We start from the raw sequence: 16400 nt of genomic DNA on the forward strand, positions 1-16400 counted from the left end.
GCTCCCCAGGCGCCTGCTTTCCAGCTCCCAGCCAGGCCCAGTGGGTGGGGAGAGGGGCGGGAAGAGGTCCCCAGCCAAAGGGCAAAGCCAGGTGGGCTCTCTCCTCTCCCAGGCCCACACGCCCCTGCTTGTGGCCTCTGGAGGCTCCCGGCTTTCCGGAGAGAAGCTGTGCGCTGTGGCCAGGGGCACACGGATGGCGCTGGCACCACAGTGCTTTCCTTCACCTTCCCTCAACTGGGTTCAGCGTCCTGGCTGCAGACCTGGTGTCGTCCTCCTTTTCCATTGGAAACTTTTCCTTATTCTTCAGAACTGAACCCCAAGCATGCCACTTCCAGGAAGCCTTCCCAGATAGTCCCCAGGGGGATGTCTCCTTTGGCTCCCTGTGGCACTTGGTCATTCTCTGGGTGGTGGCCGTCACAACAGGCAGTGTCTGTCCTGGGGCCCAATGTACCTGCAGCCTTCAGCCCAGTGCCTCACACAAGCAGGTGCTGGGCAGTACTGGGTGAACAAAGCAGCGAAGGGCATAGCCCGCCTCCAGGTGTTCGGAGAGAACACCTGCCCTGCAGCCGCTGGCCGGGACAGTCACCCAGGACCCCTCGGCTACTGTGCAAATCCCACAGCCCTGCCCAGGGTTGGTGTGCGGAGGGGCGAGTGTGGAGTGGGCCCCGTCTCACCCGGTATATCTCAGCTGACCCCACAGTAAGGGCGATGGAGACCCCCCGGGACTGCCCTCTTGTCCTGCAAAGCTCAGGTCTGAGCCGCTCTGAGCCACCCTCAGCAGGCGAGCCAGCCAGCCAGCAGTTCCTGTGTGCTTGCAAACCTGCTGCTGACACCTTCCCACCAGCCTCTTCTCTGACCCTTCGAGAAGGCCCATTCAGCCAACACCCTATAGAGCTCGAGTTGGGAAAACAATGTTTTCCCAGGTGATCTGGTTTGCTTCTGCTTCACCCTGGCCGCCAGGAGGCTCGGAAGCAAAGCACTGGGCCGTGCAGCTTCCTTACCCTGGTGGCTCAGACTGAATGCAGCGCCTTCTCGGCTCTTTTCTCTTATTCTTGTTCTCATGGTTCAGGTTTTATTCCTTATGCCTTTTATTTGTAAGGCAAAGACTTGTGTCATTTGTTAAGAAGTTGGTGGAGTAATTATAAGTGTCTTTTTAAGTATTCCTGGCCTGTGCAGGGACTGGCTGGGGTCTTTGGGGTGCCTGGCCCTGGGGTGTGTACTGAGGAGGGACCCTCAGCAGTCCAGGATTCAGAGTTGGGGGCCTGGGTCTGGCGGTTCTGGGAACCACCTGCTTCCCTCTTGGGACCAGGGCCTGGGCTCTGTGCCCTGCCTCCCCGTGCGGGCTTCTTTCCAAGGCAGTGAGCAGGCAGGCCCACTCCTGAGTGCACATGCGAGAAGGAAATCATGTCGTGCAAACCCCCTTGCAAGGGGCTGAGGGCTTTTGGGGAATCAGTCTACAAAGTCCTTCTTCCCAGTTTGCTCAGTTTTTGAGTCAAAGCTCTTCCATGGACCAAGTGACCATACATCATCCTCTACCCCTGCTCCCATGTTCTTGTGCCCCAAGCCCCCGGCTGGGTGGCTGGGACATTTTAAATGGGGGGTTTTAACCTCTTTAAATTGGTTCCCCTGCTTATAAAGTGAAGGGATGGGACTGTGGGCTCTAAATGGGCCTTACTGACCGTGGGCCTCTGAGGGGCTGCCAAGATTCTGATGTAACAACATGCTAGGTGTCCAGGATGCAATTCTGAGGAACTAGGATTTGGCTGATGCAACCAGAGATGTCCACCTGACACACACCACCTTTCTTTATTTGTAATGGGCAGCAACACCCCTCCCATCACAGTCCAGGCCCCACGGGGGCAGCCGCCTGTGCACAGTGGGGTGGTGTTGGGGGAGCCGTGATGCCTCCCATCAGAACTACAGCCTCACAGACCAGCAGGAAATCTGTGTGCCCGGAAGCCCCTGTTGGTAATCCAGCTTGAGCTCTCTGGGATGGAGAAAGGACAGACAGACAGACAGACAGACAGGATGTCAGCAAACCTCAGTGCGGTGGGCACAGAGATGGCTGGGGACAGGAACGTGGAGGTGGGGTGTCTTGGGGCCCGCAGGGTGCCCTCCAGCACAGCTGCCAAGGCCCATCACCCCAGCGACCCTGGCATGTGTGGTCTCCAGGGTCTAGGGCTCTGGGAGTTCAGGGGTCATATCCAACTGCCCCGACGCTGTTAGCCCTACTGAACACTGGGCTGCTGTGTTTTCTGTGGGTCTGAGTTAGCCATCCTTTGTGGGGTTGCTGTCATGTCTAGGACATCAGCCTTCCACCTGACTGTCTCTAGGTGGGACAGAGGAGCGGGGTCCCTCAGGGTCCAGCTCCCAGCCGCCACCCCGGCTTGCGCTGATCACCTGGTGGCGGAATGGTCATGCCCCTGAACTCTCAGTGTTCGCTTGCTGTCATCTGCTGCTACTGGGGGCACCCAGAGCACGTCCTGGTAAAACTGGCCTGAGGAGCAAAGGGTGGGTCAGTGAGCGACAATGGCAGAAGGAGGCTGGGAGACTGGGACACGACGGGCACTGCCTGCTCGGAGGCAGAGGGCGCTCCTGGGGATGCCCTGAGCCACAGGCAGCGTACCGAGGGTCCCGCCGACATGGCTGGAGAAGCGATCAGTGTCCCGCAGCAGGAGCCGGAGCCCTGCCCCAGGGCCATCCCAGAGCATCAGGCCAATGGTCACTTTGTCTGGGCTGCTGAGCAGCAGGAGTCCCGACGTGTCCATGGTCATCTTTAGGCTGTGGAGAAACACAGAGTCCCGGGCAGGAAGCAGGGCGTGGGGATGCCTGCGGGGGATGCCCCCTTGTCCTCCTGTGGGTACAGCCCACTGCAGAGCATGCACGCATGACCCGGGGACCTGGGCTCGCCACCGTCACCAGCTAACCCCGCCTGAGCGGTTACTGCTGGGACTCAGCCTGGGGCTTACCCGGGCATCACCAAGAACAGCGTTTCCTTCCACTTGTGTGCAGAGTTTCTTTTGTCCTGGGTCACCACCACGTGCTCAGGGGTTGCGCGGACCTGTAGCTGGGGGTTCTTGAAGGTCACCTCGATCCACGCAAACTGGGCCTTGTTGCTCATCTCATACTGGCCGGTCACCTCGACCCCTTAGAGGGCAGGGAGGTCAAAGCTGTGGCTGCAGCTGGGCACAGGCCCGAAGGGGTCCTCCCTCATCACACGCCCCAGGGCCATTCTTCACCAACTCACCTCCTCGCCCCTCTCCCCAGCACCCCTTCACCCCGCGGGCTGTGTCCCACCATCTCTCCACTCATCCCTGGCTTCCTGTGGCTTTGGAAGGCTCCCCAGCCCTCAGTGATGTCCCCCTAGAGAGGAGCCCTCTGAGAGGGGAGATCTCGTCTGAAGGCAGTAAATGTCCATACAGTCCTGAGCTAGGGGTCGTGGGCCAGAGTGGGCTGGAAAGCTGGGGTCACCCCCTTGGGAGCAGACTCCAGGCCTGGCCTGCAGTGGGAGGCTGCGTGCGTCAGGGAGGCACGAAGGAGCCGCGATGGCTGCTGACTCTGAGGTGCTCTGCAGGCGCCGTACACCTCGCGTGCTGGGCATCCCCACGTCTGAGCTGATACCTCAGCTCAACCAGCAAGGCCTTCTGGGACTGGGGGCCGGCTGGGCCAGCACCCCACCTGCTCCATTGTCCCGTGGCGATTCTGGGGCCCTTTCTTGCCTGGTGGACCCCGCTTGCCTGCCAAGGCCCAGCCACTCCATGACCCTGTCAACCTCCCCTGACCCTCAGACAGCTCTTGTCTCCTCCTCTGTCTCCACATCGCTTCAGGCACTGACCATAGGCCACTGTGCTTATCTGTGCCCTGTCTGTCTCTGCACCCTGAAAACGGCAGTGCCTGAGCAACCGCACAACCGGTCACCCTGGAGGGCCCAGTGCAAGGTCTGGGAGCTGTAGGGTGCAAATGTTGGTGCTCGTGACCATGCCACAATCTGCGGCGGGCCTGCACAGGGTGTGGCCTCTCCCTGCGTCTTTGGGGGCAGGTGTCCCGTCGTCGTTTCCGGGCAGTAAGTTGGGAATGAGTGGCGCCTGAGTCTCCCTGGAGGGGTGGCAGGGGTGTGCCCCTCACCTTGGTCTGGGTCTGAGAGCAGGCTCAGCGGCCGCTGGGAGGGCCTGAGGTCCACGCATAGCCGGTCCAGGAACCATCCCGGCAGCAGCAGGATGACAGGGGGAGGCACGATGATGACTGGGGCAGCAGACACAGTTCCTGGATGTGGGGCAGGCTCTGGGCAGGGGCAGGGGGCTGTGGGGGCATGCTAGCGACTTACCTGGGGGCAGGGATGTCATCACTGTTTCTGAAAGAAGACAATCTGGGGTTAGGCAGCCCCTCCCTGGGGGCCAGGGGTACCGAGGGATGGAGTGGCAGGAAATGTGGCCGGGGCTCCCCTCTCCCCTTCAACACGGTGAAACCCATGTGACAGGTTTGCAGAGACCCCCAGGGCATCCCTCCCCCAAATCTCCCTGCTAGAGGGCCAGATCCACTTCAGGGGCTCTGGCCTGGCAGGCACCTTTGGTTTTTAAATCCGCTTCAAGAAACACTTCGGGAACCACGGGGACTGATGGCACCGAAACTGGTGTTCATTCAGGAAGAGCAAGACACAGACGGGAAGAGGCAGTCAGGGCTCAGGGCAGCCGGCACACCCTCCACTCAGCACCGCCACCTGCCACCCACCAAGCCCCAGTTCCACAACCCCTCCCACACACTCCCGGCCTAAAAGAGCTTTTGCACAGATTTGCAAACAGAGAAGCGCGCTATTAGGGAAAATGCTGTAGAGACAGGGACCAGCCTGGCTTTGTGGCTGCTTCTGAGTCCAGACTTGGAGACTGGAAACAGCTCAAGGGACCCTATTAGCTTTGGGAGTGGAGGAAACCTCTTTCTAGAAGGTTCCACCCTGAGCCAGCATTCAGAGTGTAATGAATCCTCTGGTTCAGTGACAATAAAGGACACACTGCTTAGTGCCGGGCCCTTGAGCGGCTCTCCTGGGCCTGGGTCCTGCCCTGGGCTTGGTGCTTTAATCTCATCCAGCAAGCTGGGCAGGTTTAATGGCCATCTTGGGGACACTACCCCTGGGGAGCCAGAAGGTGACGTACCTAACAGCCTCTCTGGTAGCTGCGGTATCCCGGTCCTGGGGTAGGACATATAAGGAGGGCGAGGAGGAGGATGGAGAGGTCCTGGTACGAATCTCGCCGGGAAGCTGGGCAGACTCCCGGAGGCCCCGGCTTTGGGGAAGTTGGCACATGCAGTTTTCCCTCAAGCAGTGTCAGGGTCCTCCCAGCTGGGGCTCTAGGGCCGCCCCCCGCCAGGAGAGGGACGCAGAGAGGGCAGAGGGCTCCCTGACGCCGGCCCTCTGGGAGCCTCTCCCCGGACCCGGAGTTTCACCTCCACCCTGCTGGGATATCAGCACCCCACCCCTCCCAGTGCCCCTCAAGCACCTTGTCCTCTGAAGAGACTTCTTCCGGGCATGAGAAGGTCTGGATAGCCACCTCCTAATCAGACATACTTGAACTTGAGTGCCAGCCCTGCCACCAGCCAGGAAAATCACTTCCCCACAGCTGGGGCAGAGCTCGATCTGTGGTCAGGGCGAAGGTCTGTTGAGCCCTGCACCCCAGCCCCTCTCCCCCTTCACTATCTATTAGTCTCGAAATTCTGTCTCCCATGACAGGTGTTCTATAGAGGGGGTGACCTGGAAATCAGAGACCTTAGTTTGCTTCTTAGACACACCTTTCTGGGACCCCCAACTGGATGGGGACCATGTCCCTTGTGCCCAGGACAGGGCTGGAGTGGCAGCCAGTAAGGGAACTGGTGACTGAACGCACCAGAGTGCCCAGGCAGAGGATGCCCCCTCCCGGCAGCAGGGCTGAGCGAGCTTGGCTCTGGCCAGCGACCGCGTCCCGGAATGGCCCCCTAAGCCTGCGTCAGCCAACGCCACCCAGGCCAGACCTTGAGGCTATCAGTCCCTTACCTGAGGGGACATTTCTGTGTTTGTTTTCTGGATAAAACAAAAAGACAGAGAAAGAAAGAGAGACGCTGTCAGGGTGGTCTGGATGCCCATGAAGTGCCTCTGTCTGGCCTCGCCCCCCAGCCCCTGCAGGAAGCTCAGGGCTCGGCATCCTCCCCAGTGAACGGGGACGAGCTGCTAGGCTGGGGTGGCAGGGCTGGGGTCCTGGCGGGCACGTGGGGGAGAGGCTGGGGAGAATGCTGGGTCAAAGCTCAGTTGTCAAGGCGGCTGGGAGCTTTCACACCCACCTGCTTCCACGGGCTTCTCAGCAACCTGAGACTGTTCTTGGCCTTCAGGTTTGGTGACCACCATGGATGTGAGGGGAGTGACAAAGCTGTAGTTGAGCGACAAGCTCAGAGCTCGGGTCTCGAGGGCTGGCTTCTCGGCATCTGACGCAGAAACCCTGCGGATGGACGGAGGACATCAGAGGCTCCGCAGGTCCCCCGACGCCCCGTCGGATTCCCCCTCCCTCCCCGAGCCTCCGGGGGGTTCCCACAGGAAGTCTGTGGTTCAGACACGGTGCCACAGCCCGTCTCTAGGCCCAGGAGCTGCCTTGTGCCAGCTGCGCCTGCCCCACCATGGCGGGCTCGAGGCAGCCCCGAGGCTGCGTGGCCGCGCCAGTGGGCCCTCAAGGGTGTGGGCAACCCACATTTGCTCCAGCAGCTGCTGGATGGTCAGGTACGCCCAGAGTCTCTCCATGAAGCTGTGGAAGATGTACTTGGGGCTCTGGAACTCCTCAGCCGCCGCCACGCTGGACTCCGTCTGGAAGGTGATGTTCTGCATGTGCTGGAAAGAAAGGCCGTCAGGGCAGGAGCAGTGAGGGCCTGGCGTCCACACACGGCCTCGCGCTTCTGGGCACTCGCACCGGAAACCTGCTTGGAGTTGGGTCAGGCCCCAGGCGCCTGCTGCGAGGCCCGCGTGCCCTTGGCACAGAGGCGGGGGTGGGGGGCAGGCTCAGCCCCAGAGCCTCCCAGGATGAGGAGGTAAAGGAGATACGAGACGTGACGCAGCAGGCGTGGAGCCAGGAGCCCAGGCCAGAAGGCCCTCTGGGGGAGAGGGCTGGACCCTAGGCCAGGGTATAGAGGCCTGCACCTGCAGATGGAGCAGAGACGGTCCCCCAAGATGGAGGCCTGGGGCCCTGAGAGGGAAGGGCCTTGCCCTGCAGTCACCGGCAGAGTTGAGAAGAGAATTCGGGGGTCATGGCCCTGAGCAGGTCTGGGGCTCTACCTACCCTGCCCGAGCGGAGCCCTCTGTGGGTGATGGGCACCGTGGCCTGTGTCCGAGCCCCAGTGGACGGTGGCTTCCTTCCCAGGGAGGTGCCTTCTGTCTCGGGCTGACCTGGCCTGCAGCCTGGGAAGCACCCCCGGCGCGGAGGAACCCCAGCCCTCTCCCAGCCCTGCTCCGTGGCAGCCAGACACCATGGCAGCCATGTGGACGGCGCCCAGCCAGCACTGCTGGGGCTGCCTCCTGCCTCTCACCCGGAGCCGGGCTTCCCTGGGCTGGGCCACACGCAGGCCACCTGTGCAGACTTGGCCCTGTCCACATGTACAGCTATTTGATGCTTTTCCTTAAATGAACTTCAAATGGAGTAACACTTTACTTAGTCTTGTCCCCAGCAATGACTGAAATCTTAGGTCTGGGGTTCACACTGTGTCTTTCAGAAGACACATAAAAATAACTATGACATGTTTGTGAACTACCCCAAGTCACCGTAGGTTCCACACTTTGGGAACCCCCGTCCTAGAGGGTAATACAAGCAGCTAACATGTTTGGGGTGTTTACACGAGGCCAGATGTTAAGCCCCACAGCGGCCTTATTAGGCGGGTAAGGTGACCTATTGTCACTTTACAAAGGAGGAAATCGAGGCATGGGGGGTGAAGAGACCCACCCCGGGTCTCACTTCTGGGAGGTGGCAGAGCTGGGTTTGAAACCAGGCAGGCTGGCTACAGGGTAGGCTGTCCCTCATGCCATGTGGCTGCGCCTGAACGAGACCCTGGGTACCCCCTGCCCGCCTGCCTTGCCAGCTTGGAACATTCCTCCATCACTTCCCCACACGGCCTCTGCTGCCTCTACTCATCCCTCATCTCAGCTGAGACTCCTCCGGGCAGCACTCCCTGATCGCCAGGCCAGGCGGGCGCTTCCCGGGCTGCCCCCGGGCCTCCGGGATTATCCTGTCAGGGACACCCCAGCCCCTGCCCCCTTGCCTGGGGGATGATTTACCCTGTGTCCCCTGTGAGGGCACAGAGAAGGACCTGGCGCAGGGCAGGTGCTGTTTCTCTTTGCGGAATGACAGGGCCTCCTGTGGCACAGAGGCAGGGAAGGCTGGGCAAGGATGGGGCACCGTGGGGCGAATGGGCCCCTGACTCTGCTGCAGTGGGGCCCCGGTCCTGCCCTGCCTGGACCTCGGTCTGCTCACCTGTGAAATGGGAATAGCCCTGCCTGCCTGCAACCCCCGAGGGCAGAATGAGGACGGGGACGCCAGGAACGCCAGGAAGAGCAGGGCGGCAGCCCAGGCCGGCTGCTGAGCGTCGTCCGTAAGTGGCAGAGGGCACTTTGTGACCTGCCTAAGGTCAACCAGCTGGAACCCAGCAGGGCTGGGGTTTGAACCAGGCCTCTGCCCATGTGGCCCAGCTGCCCGTGCCCTGCAGGATGGCCGGCCACACTCACAAGCTGCCCGCTGACTCTGGCTGCGAGCACATCAGGGCTCTGCTCCCGCAGCTTCCCAGCCACCACCATCTCGGAGCCCTTGAAGAGCAGCCGGAAGTTGTTCTGTGTGACTTCCTCCACTGCGTTTTTCGGGTACTCGAAGGTCACTGAGGTCAGCAGCGGGTTGGCCACCTCTTGGTAGAAGTCCTGCAGGGTGGGGGTTGCCATGAGGGCCAGGCGGATCGTGCCCACCCTCTGTACTGACCCTCACCCCCGCAACCCGCCGGGGGCACACGGGCACCTGCAGCTGCAGGGCGGAGTCCGAGTCCTCATAGATGCGCCGAGCCAGGCCGCCGTTTTCCAGGGCGAGCTTCTCCAGGAAGGCGTAGCTGACATCGAAGCCGAAGCCCAGGCAAAAGAGGCTGTACTGGCCACTTATGGCTTCCTGCACGTTCTTCTGGATCTTCGTGGGGTTGGTCTCCCCTGGAACCGGGGGTTGCGAAGTGGGTGAGAAAACAGTGACACGTGATGGAAACTTCTGCAACCCCGGAGCGAGACGACCTCCCAGCCGCTGCCCCTGCCCCGGGTCCCGCAGCCAGCCAGGCGGGGTCACAGCTGCTCCCAAAGGCGGCAGGCTCCGGAGCCGCAGGCGCGCGCTCACCGGACGTGGGGTCGCCGTCAGTGAGCAGGATGATGAGGGACACACTCCCCGAGGACAGCAGCTCCGCCCGGGTGGCGCTCTCCAGCAGCTGCACGGCCCTCAGCATCGCATCGTTGATGTTGGTCCCTGAGGGGCACATGCTCTCAGGGCGGCCCCCAGTCAGTGCCCGAGGGGCACCCGAGGGCCGCAGAGGCACTCACCTCCCTGGGCCTCGATGCTGGCTGCGTAGCTCCTGGCCTGCTTCACGTTCTCGGCCGAGGCTGGCACCAGCAAGGGCCTCCACTGGGTGGCTTCCGAGCTGAAGCTCACCAGGTTAAACTGGTCGTTGGGGCTGAGGTCGTCCAGGATCTTGATGAGGGCTTCCCGGGTCTGGTCAAGGGAAGGGGACACCATGTAGGTGTTTCGGGGGGGCCTCCCTGGGGGCTAGCATGCCCTTGGCTAGCACCCCTCAGCTTGCATCTGGAGTGGGGACAGGGTGAGGGCTCTGGGGCGGGACTTGCTCCAGACTCCGACCAGTCCTTACCACGTTGTGGGAAGATGGAGAAGGGAGGGTCTGCCTCTGGGGCGGACCTATGGTGGGTGGCATCTGGGAGTTTTCAGGGCCGTGCTTTGCCCATGTCACCCACCTGCTGAATTTTCCTTCCCCTCATGGAGCCGCTCTTGTCAATGACAAAGATCACGTTCTTGGGTATTGTTGGCAGGCCCTCAGGGGCAAAGTAGTGCACGAAGTAGCCATTCTCAATCTGTGACCCGGACAGACGGAAGCAGGTGAGGAGAGCCACAGGCCTGCCCGCCCCTGGCCGGCCGCCCCACCTGAAGCCCTGGGCTCCGGTGCTCTCCTCATTCCAGCCTGTCCACTTCTGCCCGCGTCAAGCTCCCCAAATCCTCACCATCTTCTAGGGCTCAGGCCCGCCCCTGTCTTGCCTTCCCTGTTCATGCATCACCCACTGAACCTCTACCCCCACTCTACCTCTACCTCCTGTTTGTTTCAGAATTTGAGGCAACTTGTGCTCAAAGATGCAGAACGTAATAAACTTAAGATCCATTGAAAGAGTGAAGACTCTAAGAAGGTCCATCAAAAGAGTAAAGGGAAAGCACAGTGATGCTGGAAACTTGTGTGAAAGAAGCAACTGAGCAGAAAACTGAGCTGTGAGCCTCCTAGCAGCCATGGCAATGAGAAAAACCCGACAGGGCAGCTCCTCAGCAGGGACAAGCCTTTCTGGCCTCTTTCTGAAAGAGCTGTCTCAAGGACAACACAACTGAACTGCCTCCCTCCCACCCGTGCTGCCCCTGGCACACACTGGTAAGTAAAGGCAGTTGATTTTGTCTTTCCTTCTAGACCACCAAGATCAGGTCCTTGAGCATGGGTGGATTTCCTGGTTGCCCTACTCTCGTCTGGAGCTCACACCTGGATGGAGCCCCCCGAGTGAGTCCGGTTCACATCATAGTGGACTGTGAAGTCGCCATTCAGGACTGTCTCTTGCTGCTCTGGCGACCTCTGCTGCTGCGAGAGCGTAGGCTTGAATCGGATGTGAGCCTGGAGAAACAACGGAAGGGCTGAGGCCCAGAGGGGCAGTGAGGCCGAACCTACAATGCCCCCATCCCCTCTGAAGTAAGACTTCCAAGGTGCAGCTTTGGCTCAAATTCCAGGGAACTTCCTTTCACACAGAGCTGTCAGAGAGATGCCCCCCCCACAGCGGAGGGGGTGTGGGTGTGCACCCCCAGCTCCTGCAGCCACGCAGGCAGAGGCTGGGCTCAGGATGTGAACGATCCAGCTCTCTCCTCCTCTCAGGACCCTCGTGTCAGTCTCCTGTCCAAGTCCTTCTCTCCTGATCTCAAGGTCCTTCTCTAGGCCTTGCCCCCCCCCCCCCCTCTGCCAAATGACAGCATGGACACAGAGACCGCCGAGGTCCCTCCAGCTCAGTGATTCTGCCCAGTTGTCCTGCTCTGGAAGTACAGGGCTGACCTGCAGACAGGCGCCTTGGCAGCGTCCCCCGACCACCACGGTAGGCTTACCTTGGTCTCATTCTGCACGATGGTGAGGGCTTCTGCCAGTTCGTTGGTCATGAACGTGCTCTTTGCCTCCAAAAAGCTGATGCCCTGAGGCTCAAAGATGTGAATGTCCATCTGGAGGCAAAAAGTGGGTCACTGGGTCAGCCAGGAGCTGGGGCTGGGCCTCCTGTGGGAAGGAGGGGCAGCCCTCAACAGAGATCATCCCAGGAGGCCTTCTGGGAGGAGGCAGCGCCACATACCTGCAGGTGCTTGACCAGCTGCTGAGGCTGGATTTTAAGCAGCAGCTCATACACTCCCAGCTGCCGCCTGAGCAGCTCCTCATACACCAGCTCGAAGGTGACCTTGGCAGCAGGAGCCACACTGACCGACACCTGGAACTCCTCCATCTTCCTCCCAGAGGTCCTGCGGGAGGTGAGTGTCAGGTCTGCCCCTCGAGGTGGGAGCTGGCTAAAGGGCTGAAGACAGGGGGCCCCGCCCCGCCCCACAGGGTCCCCCCACTGTCTCTGGCTCACTTGACAAGGCCCGCACTCTCTCCCCTGGCCACGGCTGTGCTGTACTGCTCCTGGGCTGCAGCCTTCTCCTTGATGTTCCCTGGGTAGGTCACACCTTCGACGATCCTGGGGCAGAAGGGTGGGAATTGTGCAGAGCCCAATGGGGGTGGCCCACTCAATTCCACCTCCTCCAGGGAGCCTCTCTGGACTTGGTGGGCCTCTTGAAAGAGTGACTCCTGTCTTTGCCTGACCCACCCCAAATTATGTTGTACCTACTATGTACACCAGACAGTACACCAGATGAGGCTGGGAGGCCTCTGCAACGCATGCCAGGCCTCCACCTACCCAAGGCGTGCAGGGTGTTGGTGAGCACGTGCTTTTGGGAGCAGACAGGGATGGAAGCTGCAGAGCAGGTGAGGCTGAGCTAAGTCTGGGCCTCCCTTCCCCTTCTACCCGACAGACCGTTCGGAAGGACACAGGGGGTCCCTAGCGAGAGCTTTTGGAGGCTTGCTATGCTCAGCTGGGTGTCTGCCTGTGTAGAGCAGACTGAGGGGGCGGGAGGTGCTGGGCCCCCAGGCTGGTGGGAGACATGGAGCTGGCAGGCTCTGAGGCCTCCTCCTGGGGCTGTCGCCTCTTCCCACCAACACGGGGCAGGGCGCTCTGCAGAGAGGTGGGCCTCTGGGGAAGATTTCTGACAACTGGTGAATGGGATGCCTAGGGGTGTGAACACAAGTCCTGTGGCCGTTTTTGGGACTGAGAAAGAACTGCTGGTGTGTTTCTCTGGAGGGGAAACGCCTACTCCAGAACCCATGGGTCACTAGGGATGTATCAGGCAAACACCGACTCCATCCAGGGCGGGTGTGCAAGGGCAGGAGCACGCAGGGGTGGGCGGGGAGGGGGCAGCTAGGCCGCCCCTCCTCCACACCTCCCTGACCTTTCTGGTCATAGTTGAACTTTGGGCAGGGGAGGGAGCTGGTGCGTGGGCACAGGGCTCCACCTCCCAGATGTCCAGCTGGGGCTCCCGGCCAACTCAGACAGTGAGGCACCCTGCCCCCTGCATCCCTATCTCATAAGCAACAAGATCTGGGCCCAGAGAGGGGTGCCAGTCCTGGGCTCTGCAGATGCAATGGGTGTACTGGCCTTGGCATCCATGTGGATATACCCACTATAAGTTGGGCAGTTCAGGCCCCAGCCCAGCCCAGAGGGGCAGGCAGAGGGGACAGTACTGTAGAGGCCCCAGGATATGCTGGGGACCCTGCCTGAGATACACTTGCTCCCCACACGTCCCCTCCCCCTCCCTCTGGCCTGTCCTCAATCATGGCCTCTCCTGCCAGGCCAGGGGGCAGAGAGCTCTTGGGCTCAGCAAACATTGCAAAACCAAGTCAGGAAGGTGGGGGAGGACAGCAGAGGACAGGGTGGGGACTGTCACGGCTCACACAGTCCCCAGAGTCCCCAGGGGCCTCAGACCCAGGGCAGGAGGGCCCTCTGCGGTGTCCCAGTTGGGGGCTGGGAGACAGCCTGGCTGAGAACTTCCCGCGACAAGGAGGTCCCCTCCTCGAGGCACGGCTCCACTGTGGGGAAGCCTGGGGGTATGGTTTCCACATTCTGCGCTGTGATCTGCCTTTTGGCGATCCTTCCTGCCTTGGCCTGGCCTCAGGATGTCCCAAGTCTGTACTCCTTGTGGACAGACAAAAATGTTGTAGTTCCCACGTCACCCAGGCAGCACTAGGGATGCTGGAGGGATGGATGGATGACAGGAAGAACAGATGCATGGAAAGAGGGATGGATGGATGGAGGCACGGAGGGAGGGATGGAAACGTCTCTGAGAAGCACAGAGGTTCTGGGTAGAGCCTCTGGTTCCCTGTATTGCCTATAGGTAGAGTGCACACCTTAGGCACACATCCTGGCACCTCTCCCATCAGTAAGAGGGCACTGGGGAGATGGTGGCACAGTGCTGGGTTGTGGAGGGGCCCGAGGAGGAGGGCAGGGGGCACCTACATGGAGAAGTTGGTGATGAAGGCTCTCTGGGGCAGCTCCAGCTGGAACGTGGCCTCCTGCACAGTATCGGCCCTGTTGACGACTCTGCTGGTGACCACTGTGTGGGCGAATCTGGACGAGACCTTGGAGTCCACCGTGAGGCTGTAGATGTCAATGTCATTCTACAGTGGAGGAGGAGGAGGTGGGGTTGATTCAATGCCACCCCTTCTAGGGGCCACACTCTTCAAGAGCAGGCCCTGACTTGGTCCGATCCTTATGTGAACGCCTTGAGCTAGAGGCAGCTGTGCGCTTCATTCCCCACCCTATGCTGCGGGGAGCAGGGGACACTTTCGTCTTGCTCCTTGGGGGCCCCACACAAGACAGTCAGCATGCAGGGAGGGAGTGGTGGAGCCTGGGCTCCATGTGTCTTAGAGGGGCTGTTGCTCAGCCTCAGGCAGAGGGCCCTGGTGGGTCAAGCAGCTTCGAATGCTGTCTTAGTTCTGCCGGGTGAAAGGGCAGTGATGAAGTCCTTTGATTTCTGGTGACCTCAGCCTTTATGGGAATGGGGAACAACTTCCAGTCTCCCACCAGGGGCCTATGGGTCGGGGAGAGTTTGGAGGTACAGAGGGCCCAGTCTCTGTGAACTGGGAAGCTTCCTATTTGCTACCTTTTCCCTGCATGTGGATTCCCCCAGATGCCCCCCACATTCCCACAGCGGGGGGGTCCCTCAGGCAGATGCTCTGTGGTCCTCACCAGCTCTGCGCAGCTGCACACGCAGTTCAACACAGACCTGCGTGTCTGCTCCACGGCAGGCACCACGCTAAGCTCTTCATAGGTCTTACAGGTCTGATCTTCAGAAACCCCAGGACCTCTGTATAGCTTTTCTTTTTACCCTGCTTTACAGATGAGGAAACTGATACACAGAAAGTGTAACCGACTTGCTAACCTGCTTTTCCTCACCTGTAAAACACGATGACCCCTTCTATTAAATGGGAGAATATCCCTAAAGCCCTCGGGGTGGTGCCTGGCAGCTGGTCAGCACCATTTCTTTGCACACACTGATTCATGGTCATTTATACTTTCTGCACCCGCACACAGAGGCTTTCCTCCTTAGGCGGTTCACACCACTCGCGCTCAGGTGCACACACAGTGAGGGACACCCGCTACCTTTCTGGCCGTAGTGGTCTGGAAGAGCGCGAGCAGGGACAGCAGGGTCAGCACAGTGCCACAGGTGCAGACGGGGCTTGGGATCTTCATTTTGGCTCCGGTGCCTGGCAGGCTGCGTCTGAACGTGGGAGGAGGTGGGGAATGAATTAATAGTTTGCTCGCTGCCCCGCCCCTGTGTGGGCAGGTTCTGGGAAATGGGAATCTACAAGCCAAAACCTGCAGTGGCCTCAGATAAGCAGGCAGACTGAATGTCCTGTGGACCTTGGCTGGGGACAGGGACGTGACTGAGGAAAGGCAGGCTCAGGTGGCAGCTGGGTGCTGGAGCCCTCCTCCAAGGCCCAGAATCTTCCCAGGCCACCAGCCCTCAGCCCAGTCTTCCACCAGGCTCCCAAGGGTGGAGGTCATGGCAGTGACCAGCAAGCTCTCCATAAGCCCAGCCTGGGGGAAACGGGGAGGGCCTGGAGGAGGCTTCTGGGAGGAAGGGGGCCTGGAGGCCAGGTTGGAGTGACTGGGCAGTGGGGGCCCTTAAGGCACTGCAGGGCCTTGGGGTGTCTGAGTGGGCGAACAAAGGGTGGATATGCCTTAATGCTGGTGTGAAAGAGGCTGTGCCCAGGTCCCCCCTTCTCTCTCCTGGCGTCCCAGCTGCTGTTCGGGCCCCCTTAATCTAGCTAGGGTTCTTGATTCAACCCCAGCAAGGCCCCCTAAGACCTGCACTTCAGCAATACAAACTGACAGCCATGCAGATGCCCACCCCTTGGCCCAGATGTCTTGCTGGGGAATTACTGGAACACATGGGACAGAAGAGCAGGGCTCCTGAAGGGGTGGCTGCGTGGAGATCAGTCGTGCCAAGGGGCCCCACACATCATGGCTAGAGAAAGGCACACACTGATCACCAGCGCCGAGGCAGTGTGGTCGCCACGAGCCCAGGACATGGGGGCATTACCAGTGACTTTGTTCCGTATTCTTTTAATCAAGTAGAAATACAGTGAACAAATATCAGGGTATCCAGACACATCTGGTGCTTGTGTCCCCATCAGCCCTGGGACAGCCTGCCTCCTGGGTCTGTGCTCTTAAGTGGGGTAACGATGCTTCAGCCAAGGGTGGCTGGGGGCCAAGTCCTGGGTCAGGGAAGAAGGTCCTTGTGGTAACCACAGCCCTAGGCTGGGGGACACAAGAGTGACGCACCAGGCTCTCCCTAAGCCCAGCCTGAGGGAAACAGGGAGGGCCTGGAAGAGGGGGCTGGGGCAGCCTCTGGGAGAGAGGAAGCCTGGAGGCCAGCTTGGAGTGAATGGGCAGTGCAGGCCCTAGAGGCGCACTGATCAGGGGAGGGGAGGCAGCCATCCAGGGGCCTACCGGGGCCCGGGGTGGTGACCGGCTTCCCGTGGCTGGG

The 16400-nt window shown here is 60.5% G+C and overlaps 1 protein-coding gene across 1 annotated transcript; it reads right to left on the reverse strand.

The window, feature by feature from the left end:
• Positions 1 to 1781: 1781 nt before the first annotated feature.
• Positions 1782 to 15165, reverse strand: ITIH4 (inter-alpha-trypsin inhibitor heavy chain 4). The gene is made up of 23 exons (XM_017678361.3): positions 15011 to 15165; positions 13865 to 14025; positions 11888 to 11992; positions 11615 to 11777; positions 11379 to 11489; positions 10771 to 10899; positions 9989 to 10105; positions 9563 to 9731; positions 9363 to 9488; positions 9003 to 9184; positions 8723 to 8908; positions 6705 to 6841; positions 6304 to 6458; positions 6020 to 6046; positions 5490 to 5543; positions 5148 to 5276; positions 4565 to 4627; positions 4325 to 4351; positions 4126 to 4242; positions 2970 to 3147; positions 2627 to 2781; positions 2401 to 2497; positions 1782 to 1987 (listed from the first exon to the last, which is right to left on the reverse strand). Exons 1-23 carry the CDS (start codon positions 15098 to 15100, stop codon positions 1918 to 1920), a joined length of 2748 nt encoding a protein of 915 aa, XP_017533850.3. The 5' UTR covers positions 15101 to 15165; the 3' UTR covers positions 1782 to 1917.
• Positions 15166 to 16400: the final 1235 nt, after the last annotated feature.

This window comes from Manis javanica, chromosome 3 (assembly GCF_040802235.1).
Source record: "Manis javanica isolate MJ-LG chromosome 3, MJ_LKY, whole genome shotgun sequence".
Classification (NCBI taxonomy): domain Eukaryota; kingdom Metazoa; phylum Chordata; class Mammalia; order Pholidota; family Manidae; genus Manis; species Manis javanica.